Raw genomic sequence first — 16,027 nt, forward strand, 5'->3', positions numbered from 1 at the left:
CACATGGTGCTTACCCATGACTAGACAATGGTTTTACGCTTAGACTCCAGGCCGGAGCAAGTCTTAACCTTTCCGGATCAAAGCCGGACGTGTATACAAGTCATGCATTGGAAATTCTCGGCGACGCCTGGATTATGCTCGTTTGTCAAGCGGCATTGGAGACATGCAGATACAGAAACAACGGCCCACAAACGCTTGGCCATGCCGACGGCGCGGCAACATCGGCATACAACGGAACTAGCATCTGCACATGTGTGAATGATGTCTCCGCAGCTCGGTTGGAAGCATTTTCTGCCTCCATCTTAGAGTAAAGAGGATCGGGAATTCGCCCAAAGGAAACGAAAAAAGCAACATCGTGATTGTAATTCCGGATATAACGAAAAAAGACGTTCCATGATAAGTGGAGGTGGGCGGCAGACCAGGTTCCTTGAGTGGTCTTCTCATGGCCGCTGTGGAGGAGATACGTGGCAAGTTGTTTCCATATTGCGAGTGAATGTGGTCGCCGAATTGAATGCGGCTCGGCGAAGTGACAATAGGCAACAAGGTACTGGGTTTTACTGAGTCGATCCGTGTATCGCGCGTGTGTTTCCTGGATTTTGCGGCTCAATCAACCATTTTCACATGTGCGCCAAGTTGTGCTACGTCGATATCACGTCTGTGTGATGAGTCTTGGCGGGGTACTGTTCTTATATCCGCGGACGCGTATCAGTCGGGGAATCGGAATCCAGAGTAATAGATAGAACAGCAGCGGGAATAAGGACGGGTAAATGCTTGAATGACCGCTGTCTGGTCTTGCCATGGAATGTGTGTTTTGGAGGGCAACGATGTTGGTGGAATGTACGAGAACACGATGACAACATGCTTCGGGGAAAAGGAAATATTGGCACGATAAGCAGTGATATCAGTCTTATCACGATATATGCAAGGCCCTGCGTGGTATCCAGGATTGACTGAGTCGTACAATAGGAATTGGAGGCTGGTGCAGAAAAACGGGAACGAGTATGGACTCATGCTCTTATCTGTGGATGGATATGTACTCGACAACATCAGGAATCGAGGAACCGGTGCTCTACTTCGTGTTAGTCCTTGACGGCAAGTGAAAACTACTATGCATACGAGATATTCGGAATCGATTTGCTGGTGGCCTGGCTGATTTTTTATCTTGAATACGTAGGTAGAGCGCAAGAATTTTGAGAGGCGCATTTTACTCAAGATAGAGCAAGATTGTCTAGTGTCTTTCAGGTATGATCTCCGTGCAGCAATACTCCTATTCCGAGCAATATGGAAGTACTCTTCAAGTGAGGTCGCTTTGTACTTCGGGCATACGAGCATTCAGAACATACGAGGCCGCGTCAAGCCACATCCTGCTCTTACCTTACAGGAGCCAGTTGGAGAATTGCTGTCTTAAGCATGCCATGCAACCACACACCGATCAGCCAAAAATCAACGTTTCCGCACCTCCATCGCTTGGACAAGATTCGGCTCAGCGCATGCGTCTAGGAAAGTGCAGGATTTAGAGACTTTGCTTGCGAAAATCGACAAGACCCTGAACGGGAGAAGGCGATCCGCGCTTCCGGATGCTCGGAACAGACATGCGCTTGTGGCACACCGATTGCAGCAGATTCATCGCATTGGAGCGGAACCGCGATCACTTCACATGTTTGATATTCTGGACACAGGAGTGGCGATTGCACGGGAGGAGTCGTTCGTAGCCAGTGTCATTGGCTGCGATATACGAAGATCCCGAGGTCTTTCGAATTTCGATCGCTCTTCCAACTGCGATTGCTGCGATCGCAATGCGCGGTCGCACGCACGCGCTCTGGACAAGCGAGGATCGATTCTGCCATCCTTGTTGTGATTGGGCCAAGCGTTCTTGACGATGCAAAGCTGAAAAGCAAAAGCGTCGTCACGATCGATACCGCAACCCGTCAAGGCGTCGAGGCTGGGATCACAAGACCTTTGAAGTGCAACGCTGGACGTTTGCAGCCTTGCGCAGCGACGGCGCGCAAGTCTGGTGCAACGGTGCGCATGTGCATGCCAGCCACGACGTCCCGAAATTCAAGCCGGTGCGCTGTGAGCTGCAAGACGCAATGGCGTGCAGCGGTGCCACCAAAAGCAACTGGTAGTGTGGTGCAAGGACTACGTACGTAGTAAGGTCTTTTCAGCTTAGGTTTTTTCTGCCCAGGGAGTTGAGCCAGCGAGTCAAGCTACACTCCGCACCAATGGGAACAAGCTGCGAAATAGGGATCTGTTCCGATGTCGCTGTGGATTCTGCGAAGAATGGAATGCGAAATGAGCACGCGTTCCAGTGTTGCGTGTATCAGCGGAATAGACAGTGCATGTCGCATTGCATCTTACATCTGCATGCCGTTCGTTCCTTCCTGTTCCCATATGATTAAACAATAATAATTTGTGCAGCTAACTACTAGCGAATGGGAGCATCCGGGGATGTAGAACTACCACCGCTTGGGAAACATATGCCGCATGTACAAGCGAATACGAGTCAGGCGGCGATGTTACCCGCCAATGAAATTTTGACCCAATCTTAGTCATCAGTAATAACCACATCAGACTAGTGCAAAGACCTGATGTGACCACCTGCAACTTACGTGAACGATTGCCGCCATCTTCCATGACTAACCCGTAAGCCGAGACCCTTTCTTCCTCCAAGCACCCAGGGAGGGGAAAGAAGCCCCATTTCGAGGAGCCTGGCGATCGGTTCCTGATCACTCGGTGTCTCCGTCTGGGTTGTCAGCGGAGTGCGAAACCTAGCGCGGCGAAAATCGGGCCGACAAGAGGAAGCATGGACAGAAATTGAGAAGTGGAATATACCGTTACATGGGAGGGCATGAGTGAGTTGGTATATTCGCCACTTGCTACAAGAGGAGTAGAGGAATAAAGTTTTTGAAGACCATGGACCATATGGTCGAGCGTCAGGACGTCGCAGACCGCGTTGGGCAGCTGGGCCAGGTGTAATTGCAGCAAATCTCAACAATGCTAATGCTCAAACACCCAGTCTCAGACTCAGTGCGTGCGCTGTACCAAACTATGCCCCAGACCTCGCAATACTAACGTTGTACGCGACTGCAACGTACGACTAATCGCGCAATGTCTCTTCCACCAGGGATGATGCAAAGGCCACCGGATGATAGCGAACACTATGACAGTAAAATCACGAGTCCACGCTTACCCTTCCCTTGGGTCACGGTCCATCAATCACGTTGTGCCAAGCCTTCCGTCGCCGTTGGACAGTCTCTCCAAGACAGGAACGCGCAATCGACATCTTCTCGAAGACCAAGCCTCTTCCACGAGGCTGACCCGTCCCTGATCCCCAGGGTCCCATCACGCCTCCAGCGCCAGAACCGCGACATGGTCCACCCCCGTCCCCGCCGGCTGTCAGTGATCACTCGGAGGAAACTTTTGCGAAGAGCAGCTAACAAAACGCTCCGACGTTAGACGGGCCGACCCCAGAGATAAAGCTTGAGACACTCTGAACGCGAATCGTGTGATTGGTGCCCAGGTGGTAATGAAAGCCCTGTTGCAGCCCAATGGACATGAGTCGGTACCATGTTGCATATGGGAAAGTCGCGTGGGATGTGGCATGACGTGTGTTTCGCGACTTGAACGTTTTCGACCTGTCTATGTAACTAACACTGGTGTAGTTACATGGACACCTATCATGTTTCGCTATTTGGATTTTAATGCATCCATGTCGTGAACTTTACTGCAAGTAACTTGAACGCGTGTACAATGCTAGGCGTACTAGGTCTCACTTCTCCTTTGCGAACCAATTATCCGGATTCGCATTCCTTGCTTCATGATCTTCATCTGCGTGTCGGTAGATTCCGAGCTCGTGTTGTAATAACGACAGGCCGGGATTGCCATACCCTCCCTTCCCTGGCTGCGGGTCCCGTGGAAGCTACACAGCCGCACTGGTGTACGACCATGTCATGTCAAAACCGGCTTTCCCAGACCTAACCGCCTCGTTCCGACCGTCAATCATGCCCACTCCAAGAACCACGAGTGACAGTGCTTGTCTCTTGGCCATGTTTTCGTAATCTTTGAGATCGAGAAGGGGGTCCGGGCCATGGCTGTGGTAATCAAGCGCATGGGTTGCCCTTGATTCATCATCTTGAAGAGGCAAGCCGGTGCATCGATTAACCCATGGGACACATGTCAATCGCTTAAAATATCCACGGTGGGCTTGGTGCTGCATGCAAGCACCTCCTCCCGCACGTGTGCTGACAGTGTTCCTTCCCGTCGGAAGAACTACCGGAGGATTGACGTTCGTAGCCTTGAGATCGCTGACAACCGGGAATCGCGGAATTCATGTCCTAAGCCCTGGCAGGTGACGCTTCCGGGTTCGTGACGAGGCGGTTCAACGTCGTCCGTGTTCCACGTGCTCCTTTTTTGAAGCTTTGGTCACTCGATGATTGTAAGGCTGTGCCGATACGAAGGCTGAACATGTACTTGAATGGTCAAAAGCTATACCATACTACCAAATCTAAATCGGTCCGCTGTCAGGACCAGGAATTCCTCTGCGCCGTTGTTGATATCCCTGCTCTTCACACCCAGATTCTATTGCTTGTACATCATGGGGTCGACGGGGTAACTTTGAATAGAAAAACGTGGGTCGTATGCTGTAGCATTAACGCCCATGTGGTGGCTCTGCATGTGCCCGTGCGAGGTGGGGAGTTGCATGGTCGGGTGACCTACGATTTGCGACCCCCGTTGTGACATAGGAGTCTCGTAGGGGCCAGGTGTCGTAGAAGTGCTCCTGGGAGCTGAGCTAGATGAGTGCGAATGTGCTGTACTGTGTGAGGAGTCGTACAGGGACATGTCGCCCACATGCGTAGTAGGTACATTGACCATGGAATGCTGGGATGTATTGAAGGGAAGTTGGGCTCCGGTCTGGGCGGCGAGTCGACGAATCAGATCATTTGAAGGATACGAGGGCGACGTTGCGTTGGGATTCGCCGAATAGTCATCGGCGACATTGGAGGGAAGTGTCCCCGAGCCAGTAGCATTAAGGCCGAGCGTGCCTGCGGGAACCGTCTGGGGGAGGTTCAGTGACCGGGGAAGCGGAAGGTTGGGTAGGACTTCGGAGAGCTTTGCGAGGAGAAGAGGAAGGTATCGAGTCTGTCCACCACGAAGGGTCGATATGAGAGTGAGGAAACGCGACACATAGTCGCGAGGGCCCAAAGCAAATGCATCAGGCGAAAAGGATGTGCATGCAACGACATCAGTCAGACAGCAAGCAATGTCGAATAGCTTCTCGATCTGCAGCGCTGTTAGCTAACGTTTGGCATGACAGATAGGGCAAAACGTGGCAGGGGTGTAGGTGGAGGGACGGACCAGCCAGTTTGGCTAGTCAGGGCATGGACGTCAGAGATAGACGTTGCCTAGTGCGGCGCTAGTGCGATCGAAATACAACAGGGATGGTTCCAGCGAGAGATGGAGGGGCTCGAACGGAGACAATCTCCAGCTTTGGGGCTGACGAGCAAAAAAATGAGAAACTGCTTACCAGTCCTACGCCGTGCATTTCCATGGCTTGTTGGGAAAATTGGTGCGAAATAGTGAGAAGGTCCCTGGCGATTTCGATGGGGTATTTGAATGTGAGGGGGATGTCATTTGACACGCTGCTCACAAGGCCCTGGCAAACACTTAGTTGCCATGCCTGTGATCGCAGCCATTGTTGTGTGATGCGGATTTGAACTTCTTGGACTTCTGTGCACTCAAAATATGCGGGAACGGCCTCTGAAAGTTGGGTTTGGACTTGCGTAATCCATGCCGCGCTTGCATGTGTGTTGTGCACTCGATTCCAGAGGTTGATGAATGTATCGTCTATGATCTTGAACATGTTGATCATAAGTTCCAGTCCAACGGCAATGGGTCGATCGGAAGGAACCTCGTCTAGCGAAGGCGGGTGGATGGTTGGATGTAAGGTAATTGGGCGATGTTTGTGTAACGCATATGTCCTACAAGCAGTTAGTTGCGCGCACTGAGAAGACATCTTGACTTGTAGTTATACCTTTCAGCTATGAAGAGCAGCCAGTACAGAACTCGTTTGCGTGATATATCGAGAGGGTCGTGTTTGTAGGTCTCCTCGTCATGCATACCAAGTAGCTGCGCTTGTGTAGTAGCATCCCGGAGGTATGTCCATGCTGTGTTCTCGCGCGCCAGTCCAAAGTAGCAGCCACTGTAGAACCATGATGTGAGCACGCTGTAGTGGGTGGGATTCTCGCGGTGATCGTAGCCTTGTCGTACACGAACCGACTCTTCCAGCAGGACATGGCCGATGCCGACATTTGACATGTGGGCCATTTCTGGTCGTGGTAGTACGCTGACGGGTGGCTTGTGGTTGGCCTGAATCATGACGTAGGCGCATAGTGCAACCACCATACAGTATGCCTCTGTCGAGCGGTCCATACCGACTGCGGCTTCTTGCGCTCTTTGGCGATGCAAGACAGGCTCTGAGGGGTAGACATGGGCGAAGAAGTATTCTATGCAGCTCTCAACGAGAGCGGGGGGCATAAGGCCAGGTGTGCGAGCAAATGTCGAGGATAGTGTCCGGCCATCGAATCCAAGATCGGTTGGGAATCCGGCAGCAAGTTGAGCATTGCGTTGAGTTTCGCGAAGTTCAGATAGGACTTTGGCGCGGCTGCCTTTAGGGCCTTTCTTCTGTGGGATGGCATTGTATGTGCATGCAAGGCCAGCAGAGACGCAGTTCTTGCAAGGGGCCGTGCCTTCACCAATGCACTTGACCTTTCTTCGGTGACAGCTACGAGAAAGAATGAGTGGTGTGGCATGTGAATGTGTACCGACGATACGTACCTATCGCAGGCTCGCTTGACCGGAGCAGTTGTGGTAGGAGTGGAAGCCATGATGGAGTGCAAGCTAGTGTGGGAACGTCTCGTCATCTACTTGATGAGGAATGCAGTCGCCGAGCGGATCCGCTGGTTCCTATTAGTACAACAGACATGTTGCGCCTACACTCGGGGAGATATCATCGAAGGTTCCTTGTGTCATTGTGCTTGAATGAATGCTCATTCGCACCTGGTTAACCTGGACGATTGAGAAGCCCAAGCGTCCAAAGTGCATATTAGACTCAACTAGTTAGCATCACTGCGCCAGTCGACATGGGGCTGATAGCTCGCGAGTCCAATGATGCAACATGGAGAAGCGGCCTGCGTCCCTGGTTCCACGGCTGGGGAAAGAGTCTGCAGGGCAGCGCGTCGGACGCCGGTCAAACGCCTACCACACGGTCGCAAGCCATGGGGCTTAGGCGGTCTGGTGGGCTGGACCTTGCTTGGAGAAACATCCTAGGCTGACCGCTGGGCATGCTGCAGCGATGGCACGGGCGGTTCTTGCAGAGCGACGGGAGCTTCGTTAGTGCCATACTAGGGTGACCTGTAACTAGCCGAGATTCCCCCGTTGGGCTGTTATGGGCAGGTATTCCGTAATGGATGTCCTAGGGTTTTTGTGATCATTTTTTCCAAGTGCTGATGCGCGCGCGAATATGTAAAGGGTACTGTGCACTCAAATTGTGGCAATTTTGACATGGCAAGGTTGAAAGGGCTCCGTCCATGACGCTACGCGGTTTCCATGGCGGAATCTTGGGCTCTGAACATTGTACCTGACAGGACTCATGGCCTAAACTCCGGACTGACCGCTTCCCGAACATGAATTTCGGTACTGACTGGGCATGTCCCACGGATGGTAGAGAAACGGGGCGATGGCGCCGACAATTGCTCCATACTCAGAGTCTTCATGTGCGCTTCATTGGCGGTATGGACCGGTGCTTGCCGCAATCGTCGTCATGCCACCCAACAAGCAGGACAGAGCTCATGCATCTGGTTTGGAGGAAGATAGACTGTAGCCATGATCCGATTTCGTATTCGATGGGTAGTTTCAGCGAGGCGCAGCTGGTGATGCGTTGGTAAGGTTCGCGGGAAAAACCCCTGGTAAGCGTAGCGAGTGAGGGTTGCATCGGGATGCCGAATTCGCCACGAGGCGTTGTCGACAACTGTGCTTCTCCGTACAGGACAGCAAACACAGAGTTCTTTGTACTGGGACAGTAGCGACTCCCTCATGGCTTATATCCTCTGTCCTAAAGGGCCTTTTGCGGTCTCCACCGTCGGATCGAGACAGTCAAGGTTCCGAGATGCTGCCGGCAGCGATCAAAATTGGTTCAACGGCGTCGAGACCGCGAATGGGAGAGGCTGGACCCGCCTCCAAAAGTAGGTTTGCCACCAGCGGTATCATGCGTACGCCACACGTCACTGCTCATAGGATAGTAATACAACCAACTGGAAGAAACTTAGGAGTTCGCGAGAGAAGTCTTGGTAACGTGTGAATAAGCGATGGTGTTGAGGCTTGTCGTAGATCCGGGGAGCTGGAATTATGTATCTCCCTCGTCTATGCTCCGCTAGCGGCAGCGCCATTGGTAAGATTCGTGATGCTTGGCATAGGCTCCGCGGAGGACACAAGGCAACGTCACCCGTTAGCATGAACGTGGCGTTCTAGAGCGTGCAGCGTGCATTGCAGCTTCCTCAAGTATAGATATGCGTTTCACGATGAAGCAGCTTCGATAGCAACATCGTGGTGTGCAGCACCGTTAACCGGACAGCGTCTCCTAATGAAGAAGTCATCATTAGTAGGACTTGGAGAGATATCTTCAGGCCGTCCGTCCACCCATGCTGGCTGACTCATGTATCTTGAGGCGGCAGATCAAGAACTGCATACGGCAATATGTCCGTTGTGTTGTTGTCGCATGCGTTTGACGAAGAACGTTGGGAATCCTCGGGAGTCAGTGCCTTGAGCTCAGACTGCCGTCTCTCGAAGTGGTCTCTTAATTGTAGCATCAAATCGGTACTTTACAAGCGTCATAGTAGTAGCAGCTCATAGTTGTATCACCGGATGTTTGTCTGTCACCGCACGAAATCAGTCTTGGTACGCCAATAGATGATCATGTACTTACCTGGGTACTTTGCTCGGCCGAACCGAGAAAAATGGTCGAGCTACATCTTGCATCCTGAATACCTTACTCGACATTGACTTACTCTAGTCTGCGTGCTCGAGCTTGGTTGGTTTTATTCCAGAAACTTGATTGGGGACCTTGGACAGTTTCGATATTTACCAAGTACCTGCGTGAGGTTTCTTGCATAGAGCGATTGAGTGCGTACGTGTGTCTTGGTTGATATTGTAGCGAGAGATGAGGACAGCTTACCATGCTGCGCCTGAAGTAGCCATCTCCATGCTCAACCATGGTACCTAGGTAGTCATGATAATATCCAACCAAGGTACCTAGGTGTTATGGTAACAACAGACTCTGCAATGGCTGTGCGATGACTTGTTTGAATAACCCATACAGTATTGAACTATCAGTATCATGATGTATGTATCAAGACACCACTATGTTCACGAGAGGACGCCCTACACGTTATTCTGGGGTCCAGCTTATTATTTTTTTGGATGAAAACTTAGGCGTACCCCAATCCTCACAGATTTCCCATTCAGGAAGCACTCTTACTCGAACCCAAAGCACCGATTCGGGCATCATTCCGCCAATGCTAGGCTCAAACAAAAAACGGGATGTTTCTCATGACAGCAAAAAAAAAAAGCAGATGACGAGGCATGGAAGTAAGGTAGAACACCAAATACTTTCATCATAGCCTCCAGCCTAGAGTATACATGCTAATTCCCAACGATAAGGCCTACCAGTGCTCGATCTTCTGTACAATACCTTGGCCGTCATCGATCTTAGTGCCGTCAACTTGATTAGTACCTGCTCATGTCACCACAGCTTCTATAACACCCTACCATTATGCAATCTTTCGTCGACACGAGCAAGATCAGGCCCTACGAGAACAGAGCACATGGTCTGCCGACGGGTGACTATCCACCTACGATAAGCTACTATACGGCTAGTTAAGTTTTGTGGTATAATTTGTTGAGCATGGCCTTAGTTGCCAGTGGCGCGTTGTAGTACGATGTGTGTCAAGATGCATCTATCAAGTTGTAGCATAAAATTAGCAAAGACGAGTACTTATACTACGCCGAAGCGTAGATGGATACATGTATATAAAAGCTATGCTCAATCTATTTACTCATCATCACCAGCAGCATGTGATGCTCATGACGCTGAATCTGCGGCAAGGCCAAACGGCCAAAACTCGATACCCAGAACGCCAGAGAAAATGCAACTCGCGAAATCATCCTTTCATACCTTTGTTCCTCATCACCATCAGACAGTCGTTATGAAAACTCAACGCGACTTCCTCCTAACCTAGCTTGCTTAGCCTGTGCGCGCTCTGCTCTCCGCCTACGCCTGTTGGAATCGTAATTACTAAGGTCCGTTTCCGTGCCATTGCCGTAGATAGGACTACCGCTCAAAACAGTGTCCGCCGCTGGGATCGGCGGAGGAGGTGGGATGTTGCCGTAGTCCGGAGATAGGTTTTGGTTGTTACCGAACATCGGTGGTGGACCTGGTGGAGGAGGAGGAATGTTGGCCTCGGGCATGCGTAAGGTGCTCGAACTAGGCATGGGCATTGGCGGAGGCACTCCAGATTGCTGTGCCATCTCTTGTGCCTGTGCTGCCTCCATGGCTTCCGTCCTGCGCCAGTGGTCTCCTCCAACGCCACTCAGTGAACTGACACTACCAGCGCGGTTCTTTCGACGGTCCTTCCTCCTTGCCTCACGTTCTGCTGCTGCTTCTTCTTCGTTTAGTCGTCGTAGGGTGACATGCCGACCGTCATTGTGCATCTTGACTTTCACTGATACAGGAGGAGATGCCACGTCGTCTCTACTACCGCGGCGCTCTTTCTTAGAAGGAGATCCAGCAGAAGTCACCGTGCCTGCTGCAGCCGCACCAGCGGGCAGCACAGGATTGTCTCCGGTGCGACGTCGGCTATGGTGACGGCCTCCAGGAGAGTCATAGGCTTCGGATCCAGAGTCGGACAGGACACTATATACACCAGCGCGAGGAGGGCGACTAGGGTTGGGCGTGACGGTAGAGTCCATAGGTCTGGGTGGACGTGGTGCCACTGAAGGTGTAATACCGGTCATGTCGCTGTCAGACAGAATAGTAGATGGCGGTCTGTTGCCTCTCGGCGTTCCGTCGCCCGTGTATTTCTTACGACGTTGGCTGTTCATGCGAGCGATGCGTTCTTCTTCTTCATCCTGTTGCCTCATCTCTTCCACACGCTCGTCTTCCTTCTTCTTACTGCGTCGGCTCAGAGAATGCTTCAGGAAACCAACCACACCAAGCGAAGCGACTCCTTCCTTAAGTCCATATGATCGATCCCTAGGTCTCATCTCGGTCTCTTCGCTAAGACTGGTCCGACTATCGAAAGAGTCGATCGATGTTACACTTCCAGCTGGACGATGACCACTCCGTAGATTACTTCCAGACATTGCCGATGCTTGCGGATTGTCACGACGCCAGTTGTCACGACGGTTTGCTGGAGACTCAGGCGCTCTTCCTTCTTCAAGTCTAGAAAGGTCGGTCTGGGTGACTTCGGAGGGTTCAACTGGGCGGCTGTAACTGAAATCGCTTCCTGTCTCTGTTGGAGGATGCTTCGGCTTGCGAGTGAACAGCTTCTTCACGGCGAAGATGCCTCCAGCCGCGGCACCGGCTCCTAAAAGACGATCTTTCCATGTGGAACCCTTGTTGCGATCACCACCGTATTTTTCGTCGCTCAAGTAGGATTCCGTGAACTCAGAGTCGGCGACACGAGAACGTGAATCACGCCGAGAACGAGAGCCAGGTCGTGAACTGATCACTGTACCGCCACGTCGGCTGCGAGTACGGCTTCGAGATCTTCTTGACCCCAGCGCGGCTAATCCTGCACCGGCTGCACCGGCTGCTGCAAGCTTTCCAACGCCAGGCCCTCTACTCGTCCGCCGGCTTCTCCTGGTACTGTAGGTCATGTCGGTTACGTAGGTGCTACGATCGTCAAAGTCCATCTCTGGTTGGGTCCTGTACGAAAGGACGAAGTAGAGGACCACTAGGATGAACGTCCATATGGCAAAAAGGATGAACAAAGCTAGCGGTGATCCGTAGAGAGTCAACCCCAGGGGAACCTGGGCAATTCCAAGGAGTGCGATAGTACGGCCTAGCCATTGGTGGATCTGAACATGTCAGTAATTGTTGAGATGACTCGTGTCTTGTACATACCATAAGTTTGAGAGGAATCTTGAACCGTTCCTTGCCCTTCTCTAGTCTGTGTATGACAGAGCCACCTAGAGCTTGCACCATGACAAGAGTATATAGCGCAACGCCAATACCGTGGTGCGGGTTGGTCAGGGATCTTTCGAGGCCGACAGCCTGGAAGCTGCAGATGATGGCAGCAGTCGAGAGAAGAACTGCCAGCACTTGCAACCAGATGTGGACTCGCAATGCGGTTCGCGGGTTCCGATGGTAGAAGCTAGCCATAAAGATAGCTGCCGGTATCACGAACAGGAAAGCAATGGCAGCTAAAACGCCGTGCGCTGTGATGAGAGCCTTGTAGCCGGCCATGCTACGAAAACGATTGCCCATGCCTAAAAGGTCAGCGGGTACATTCTTCTTCTAAGGGCGTGCCTTCTCACCATTCAATCGCATCGTCTCAAAGTTTGGGCCTTGCAAGTTGGGCAGCAGAAAAGTGTTGCGCTGCGAATCCCATGTTCCGTCTCCCACGTGCATCGTGGCCGAGTCGTAGACACTCGACCCCGGATCCGAAAGTCCAGACATTGTTGCGGCGAAGACTCGTTTCCAGATCAAAGGCGAATTCGTTCAGAAACAGTCGTGAGATAGATGCGTAAGTCGTTAAACACACCAGGCTGACGGACGAGGTAACGACAGAAAACCGGAATCTCGCTAACAACGCAGGCAAGCAACGATGAACTGGAAACAGAGAGTCGTAACGTCGTGACAGGCGTAAGAATAGCGAATGTGAGCCTTGCGCCGTGGAGCAATTACACGCAGGCTGAGACCAGGCGGTGGTGTGGTAGTGTAGAGCGTGTCCGTGTGGACAGCTCACGGTGGTGGGGGAACGTCAGCTCCTGTCGCCGCCGTACGGTTCGACGTCGTCTGGGCGAAGAGGTTTCCGAGGAATGCAGGTTGCGAAATCTTGTCCAAAGCAATGCAGCTGCAGATGTCACGAAAGGATGGAATCGGTAGCCAGCTCAACTAGCTCGTCGAGGGATCCACCTGCGCCTATGTTTATGGGTCGAATGGCCTGGCAACGTAATCGATAGGTCTCTGGCGGTGAGTGGCTGGGGCTGGCCAACCACAACGCCCCAAACCCCTGCACCCAGCCGCCCAGATTATGTTTCAACGCGAATTTCTGGTTTCCGAGGCCGATTAGCTCGCGCGTCCCTTGAACTGCGATGCGTTGGCAATGAGGCGAACGGTCACTAGGACTTTTAGGCTTGTCGGCATGTTCAACCCCGTGTTCGCAGGTGCATTAGGAAGGAGACTGTGCAAAGAGAAAAATTTGTTCCAAGTGGTATCTCGAGTCCGTAACGCCGACAGAAACACATCACATACACGCTCATCACAAAAGACGTCATCCTTCAACCTCCAGCATTTCCCTTAGCGCCTTTTCAGACGCTCGGAGCCATCTGCCTCTCTCCTCTAGCTCATCTCCGATCCCACCGCCTTCTTCCTTCCGTCTCCGGGCCTCTTTGGCTGCCGCTACGGTTCCCTGTTTCTGTGTCTCTAGTGGTCTCAGCTCACGCTCGAGCTTCTCCAGGTCTCTGGTCCGGTTCGGGATGGTAGCTTGGAGACTTGCTATTTGCGCATTCAGGGCTGCGAGTTCCGCTTCTCGTTCGCTGAGTACTCGCTGAGTTTCAGGAAGTGGCAGAGACAACTCAGGGTTCTTTGATACTGGTGTTTGGTCGTTCTTCAACTGCTCAAGTCTCGCCTCGAGGCCTGCAATCTCGGCTGGAAGTGACTCAAGCTGTTGTGTGCGTAGTTGCAGCCCCTCGTAGCGCAACGCAAGCTCTTTTCCCTTGTCCTCCAGCTGCTTCAAGATCTCAGCTACTTCCAACTTGCGCTCCTTGAGCTCTGCTTTCAGAGCCAGTATCTCTCTCTCCTTCTCATCATTCTCAGGAGCCTCGACTAAGCGGGGTGGGTTTTCCGTTATGCTGCGCAGGAACTTCTCTTTGGTGACCTGTTCGACATAGCTGAAGCGTAGTTTGCTGAAGAGTTCCTGCATCCTTGGTCAGACGTGAATTCTTGGTAGGGTCGCGAAAACACAAACTTTGTAGTGGAGCAGATCAGCTTCAAGGGCTGCCGGGTGGGTGTCGCCGTTCTGTTCGCTGTCCTCTGATGCTGCAGAATTGCGCTTCTTCTCAGCCTGTGGGAGATCCTTTGGCGATAATGTTTCGGCAATGGCCAGAAGCTTCAGCGACTTGGATTGCTGTAACTGTTCCAGTACTGATTCCGGTGTTGGCGGAGCCGATTTTCGTTTGGGTCCCATGTTGCTCGTCGTATGTATGTTGATTTGCAGAGGGATTGAATGTTTGTTTGGGCAATCGCGACTGCCCGCGTAGGGCTGAGTTCCCCGCGGCGACTACCGCATGCAGCTAGCCCGGCCCGTCGCATGGCCCGGAATGATTTCACATGGCCGTCCAGGGTTCTCGGGAGCCCAGACTTCAGCGACTCTTCCATCCACCCACACAACAGCCGCCGGTCATGGCGCGCGACATAGATGACGATGCATACGTTGCAGAACTACTCAAGCAAGATGCGAAGAAGGCCACAAAGACATATGAGCTTGTTGGCATCGATGCCTTCAATCCGAGGAGGTGCGTTACAAGCTTCCGTACCCGCGATGCCGTTGCATACGCGTTGAAAGTACACAAGCACTCGTTTGCGGGATTTCTCAGGCTCACGTCCACAGGATGAATTCTCGCGCGCCGAGACCGAACAAGAACTTTTTGCAACACCTTATTCGCCAGACTGATAGCCACAATACTGCGCTCCTTGCGAAAGAGGCGGAGGAGTCACGCGCCCGGCTTAGGAAGATGGACCGCGACCGGAAAAGGGCGGGCGGTCGCGAAGAGGACAATGGCAGAGGCCCCGAAGGACGGCTGATCACAGCAGCAAGCGACAGTAACGGCCACGACGCAACGCCGCGCAGACGGCGAGACCGAAGTGAGGATAAGAGCAGGCATAGGAGAGAGCATAGAAACAGGGAACGGGATGCTTCGGCGGGTGTATCATCCCGTCGACATCGAGACAGAAGTAGAGATGAGTATCGACATAAGAGAAAACATGATAGTGAAGAGGAAGACCGTTCCCGTCGGAAACGGATACGATCGAGGTCTCCCCGAGACAAATCGCGCAAAGACAAGTACAATGAAGAGCAAGAGCGTTGGAGACCTCGAAGGAGAGACGACACCGAGCGCAAACATACAAGGCACAGGTCGCATTCTAGAACATCTTCGCCATCACGGTCACGGCATACCGAAAGACATAGGAGACGTAGTAGGCATCGAGACCGAACTCGTTCTCGAAGTCCAAAGCAGAAGCACACTACCACCAATTCGCATGAAGACGACCGACGTTCCAATAAACGATCCGCATCCCCAGCATCCGACTCTGATCCCCTCGAAGCTATCGTAGGCCCAATTCCACCACCTTGCGAACCCACCGTACGTTCCAAAGGACGTGGTGCTTACAAAGCAAATAACATGGGCATCGAATCGCGATTCTCTTCCACCTACGACCCCTCTACAGACGTTTGCGTAACCTCCGATGTGGAAGACGACTGGGGTGATGCTCTGGAAGCCTTGCGCGACCGTGCCCACTGGCAGCAACAAGGCGCTGATCGACTCAAGGCCGCAGGGTTCACAGACGCGCAGGTGAAGAAGTGGGAAAGAGGAGACACACAGAATGAGGAGGATGTGGTGTGGACAAGCAAGGGCCAGGCGAGGGAGTGGGATCGAGGCAAAGTTTTGGATGAAGATGGAGACGTCGAGCTCAAGGCTGATTTTGGGCGGCTGAAGTGAGAGTTTGAGCTGGCAGGAATGTGGATGA

The 16,027-nt window shown here is 52.5% G+C and overlaps 4 protein-coding genes across 4 annotated transcripts; 1 reads left to right on the forward strand and 3 right to left on the reverse strand.

The window, feature by feature from the left end:
- Positions 1–4,578: 4,578 nt before the first annotated feature.
- Positions 4,579–6,884, reverse strand: J4E82_007075 (uncharacterized protein; the record flags this gene model as incomplete). The annotated part of the gene is made up of 4 exons (XM_051733324.1): positions 4,579–5,280; positions 5,525–5,978; positions 6,032–6,781; positions 6,835–6,884. The coding sequence occupies 4 exons, from the start codon at positions 6,882–6,884 to the stop codon at positions 4,579–4,581; spliced, it is 1,956 nt and encodes a 651-aa protein (XP_051586926.1).
- Positions 6,885–10,257: 3,373 nt separating this feature from the next.
- On the reverse strand, positions 10,258–12,733 carry J4E82_007076 (uncharacterized protein; the record flags this gene model as incomplete). Its single annotated transcript, XM_051733325.1, has 3 exons — positions 10,258–12,132; positions 12,179–12,543; positions 12,592–12,733. The coding sequence occupies 3 exons, from the start codon at positions 12,731–12,733 to the stop codon at positions 10,258–10,260; spliced, it is 2,382 nt and encodes a 793-aa protein (XP_051586927.1).
- Positions 12,734–13,550: 817 nt separating this feature from the next.
- Positions 13,551–14,465, reverse strand: J4E82_007077 (uncharacterized protein; the record flags this gene model as incomplete). Its single annotated transcript, XM_051733326.1, has 2 exons — positions 13,551–14,195; positions 14,247–14,465. The coding sequence occupies 2 exons, from the start codon at positions 14,463–14,465 to the stop codon at positions 13,551–13,553; spliced, it is 864 nt and encodes a 287-aa protein (XP_051586928.1).
- A 215-nt stretch (positions 14,466–14,680) lies between these two features.
- On the forward strand, positions 14,681–15,999 carry J4E82_007078 (uncharacterized protein; the record flags this gene model as incomplete). The annotated part of the gene is made up of 2 exons (XM_051733327.1): positions 14,681–14,793; positions 14,889–15,999. The coding sequence occupies 2 exons, from the start codon at positions 14,681–14,683 to the stop codon at positions 15,997–15,999; spliced, it is 1,224 nt and encodes a 407-aa protein (XP_051586929.1).
- Positions 16,000–16,027: the final 28 nt, after the last annotated feature.

Source organism: Alternaria postmessia (assembly GCF_024291825.1).
Source record: "Alternaria postmessia strain BMP 2775 chromosome Unknown scaffold_45, whole genome shotgun sequence".
NCBI lineage: Eukaryota > Fungi > Ascomycota > Dothideomycetes > Pleosporales > Pleosporaceae > Alternaria > Alternaria postmessia.